The sequence below is a fragment of the Phaethon lepturus genome, unplaced genomic scaffold, assembly GCF_000687285.1.
Source record: "Phaethon lepturus isolate BGI_N335 unplaced genomic scaffold, ASM68728v1 scaffold50433, whole genome shotgun sequence".
Lineage (NCBI taxonomy): Eukaryota > Metazoa > Chordata > Aves > Phaethontiformes > Phaethontidae > Phaethon > Phaethon lepturus.
The window spans coordinates 1-3501 of NW_010527943.1; the positions used below are offsets into that span (position 1 = coordinate 1).

The following is a 3501-nucleotide window of genomic DNA, read 5'->3' on the forward strand; positions in this document are numbered from 1 at the left end:
GTATGGAGGATATGTGTGGGGTCCCCGCTGCGGCGAAATGCAGTTTTTGAGACCCGAGGGTTTTCGGGAGCAGGCTTGGGGGAGCTTCCGGGCTGCCCCCGGAGCGTCCTCGCCGGGTAACAGGGAGCCCGCTCCGGAGGGTAAACCCGGCCCGCAAAGCCAGGGGATAGTTTTCAGAAGCTTTTGTGAAAGTCTGGCTTAGGAGGATGTGATGTAAACTGATTAAGCGATAGCTGCTTGCTTCCACGCTGGTGCAACGAGCAGCTGAAGAAGCAGAAAATGTGCGGAAAGTAGCGTCTCCTGCCGCACTTACTAAGCGGCCAGCGGTGCACTGAAGGGCTGCACGGTGAACAAATAAATATGATTTAAGTTATTCCACAATTAGAAGGCATTGTAATTCAAAAGGACTGAAGTATTCATAAATTGTGAATGAAGATGGAAACAATGATAAGGCTTATTCAGTGATTGGATACAGTCCTGTAGCTTTTTGGCTGACACATTTTTTATTGTTTATATTTTGTTTGGCATCTAAGTGTGATTGACTTAGATATGGATATTTTCAGCGAGTAGACGTGAGCTGCAGTGGAGCAAAGCTGGGGAAGAGTACTGTTGAGATACTTTTTCTTCAAAAAATAAATGAATCCTTGTAGGAAGCGTTTGGCGTAACAGATACGCACATGCTTACAGGTACACACATAGAAATAGTTACTTATGGTGGAATCCGCAATTAGTAAAAATTAATTCTGTGTGGGCTGTCCATCTTGTGAAATTATTGACAGGAAATAAGACCTCTGCACCGGAGTATGAACCTGAGAGGACAACTTAAGAAGGCGGTTTCTACCTTGGAAACCTGCAAATTTTCACTACCACCTCTTATTACAGTGATAGTTCATTTTGTTGCTTCTTGCTCTAATGACTTTTTTTTCCCCATACATTTGCTTTTTGGCCTTAGAGATGTAATAGATTTCCTCATTCTTCACAAATCTGTATTAAAAGACTGCACTCAGGTGTATACTGAAATACAACATTGTGCTTCTACAGCCATAAATACAGGAAAGCAATTCCTGGCTTTCATGCGTTGATAACTTCTCCATAATATTTTACAATCACACTGCATCATGTGCCATGCAGAGACAGTTCTCATTTAGTGGTACATATGTGGAACACAGTTGCAGCAAATTGATTTCAATTTGGAATCTTTCTCTACCTATTCGGCATCATAAAGGCATTTTTAAAATCATCTTTCCTCTCCATAAATTAAAAATTAAGACTACACTGGCTATGAGAATTTATGCTGTGTGTTATTTATTTATTTAAAGCAGAAGATTGATGAATCTTACTTGGAGCTGCGACCGCGTTAAAGTATTACTGCCAGAATGGTTCTCCCTGTTGCGTTCTCCGTCTCTAGGGCTCTTGCGATGCACGTTGGCTGGGGTAGTGTATGCTCAGAAGGGGACGTGTTGGTAAAAGTTCTAAACCCAGAACACCTGTTTGGACCGAGCTCCCTGCGAAAGCAGTAGTTCAGTTTGTGCTGAGAGAGCTCTCAAGCACCGTTTAGAAATTAGTCTAAAATCCAAAGTACAGCTTTAAGACAAACCTTGGCAGTTCGACTGTTACCCACCACCCTTTCAGTGAAGGTTTGGGGGGTGTAAAAATAACTCCAAGGAAGAGTGGAGACTGACCAAGTGCAATTTAATTTTTGGGGGGTCCTTTCTTCTCCTTCTCATATGCCTCTTTCCTCCTGTTTTGGAGTGAGTGTAAACTGCATTTATCTCTCTTGCTGAGGCACGACAGGATGCAGTTGCCACATTGCATGCCTTTAAGCGCTTGGTCTCTTGTGATATTTTTGCCGTGGTTTATTTTTATGTTATGGTGGTCCAGCAAACTCAGAATATGTTGTCATTTCATTTCCCCCCTAGAGTATGTTGTTTCATTATGCGCAGAGAAAATCCATGCAGGGAAATTGAATACATGGAGTTTTCTGTATAAAATTTCTAGGCTGCTGCTTGGTATATTTTATTGTATGGTCCTCAGTTCAAACTTGCATTAATTGATAGAAAGTTTATAAAAGTGGAAGATAGGAGCTGGGTGCTGCATTTCCCCTTTACCTTTTCCATAAAGAAAACCTGGCCTATCTATCATCGTTAGATGACTGGTATTTTTTCCTGTATTTACAAGCTACATAGATATTATACAATAACTTCCATTTTAATTTAAATTACCAGTGCACAAGGGTTCACCTGAGCCATTTGATGACATTTGAAAATCATACCTCCATAAATCACTTTATTGTAAGAGCAACTGTGGCACATGGGTAAGTGCCACATAAAAAAAAATGTTTCAATATTGCCTGTATGAATATTAAAGGTGTGGGGGGGGAATCAAATTCTGTAGATGGCTTTTTAGGAGGTTTAGTGGAGAACGTGTGTGATTAATTGCAAATCTCCATTTAGGATCGTTTTTATGGGCACTTCTTGTCAAGTAATGTTTCATTTGAAAGGACTCCAGATGCACAATGAATCTCTCACAGATAACTGATAATACTGCTTTAGAGCAGGATGTTCTTTGCCGTGTTTCTCCTTTGCACTCCTTTGCATGTATTTGTATCTTCAGGATTTAATGATATTATGATAGAAAAGCCTGAATGCAGTTTTAAAAAGGTTTGGTTTTCTTCCCACCCCCCACCCCCCCCCTTTAAAAGGAAACATTCAACCACTACAGATTGGAATTTAAAAAGTGGATTTTTTTCTCTATAAAATGTTCATAGATGTAAATAGCTATAGGCTTTTATTGGTAATACTCTGTGCATTGCCTAAAGGCATAGCCATTCCAAAATAGTTTGTGATGTTCTTCTTAAAAATGACTACTAGATTTGCAATATTGTAGCAGCATAGAATATTTCCACATTAATTTTATTGCCATTTTAAGTCATAAATGCTGAAGTCTGTTCAGGGGTAGGAGAAATCATTGTATTGGGGCAAAAATTCATTTCTCACAAAGTTCTTCAACCCTCTGCCTTTGCCTCACCTTTAGCCCCAGCTGTTAGAATTTTCAAAATCTGTAGTAAATCTGTTTTATTCAGTCTAAAATGAATTGTAAGGATTTAACACTGTGCAGTCATTACGCTTTGTTAATTTTTTTTTAATTTTGAGTACTTTGATTAAGATGAGTTCTGTAGAAGAAAAAAATAAACTTTCTGTAGTAGTTACGATTGAGAGGGAAAAAGCATGGCATCGGAAAGCGTATGAAGGTGGGGAAGTCTTATCATGGGCTGTGGTTACTCAGAGCAGTATTGCCTTCCCACACAAAGAACAGATTGTGGTTTAACTCTTTCCATGGCCTAGTTTTATGTGCCAGTTTTGTATCAGAATTGTTCAAATCTCCGCTGGAAACTACTAATCAGTTTAAATATTGCCTTTGTGGCTCTTTGTCAGCATCATACGGTAATGCAATCATTTATGCCCTGAATTATCTTCCTATATTGTCTCTCTCTCTCCTCTT

The 3501-nt window shown here is 39.5% G+C and overlaps 1 protein-coding gene across 1 annotated transcript in view; it reads left to right on the forward strand.

The window, feature by feature from the left end:
* Positions 1-37: 37 nt before the first annotated feature.
* The window catches only part of LOC104618030 (nuclear factor 1-like), a 5895-nt gene continuing 2431 nt past the window's right edge, over positions 38-3501 (forward strand). The window contains exons 1-2 of the mRNA XM_010283513.1: positions 38-140; positions 2614-2660. Coding sequence (XP_010281815.1) covers positions 38-140; positions 2614-2660 — 150 coding nt within the window. The remainder of the gene's footprint in view (positions 141-2613; positions 2661-3501) is intronic.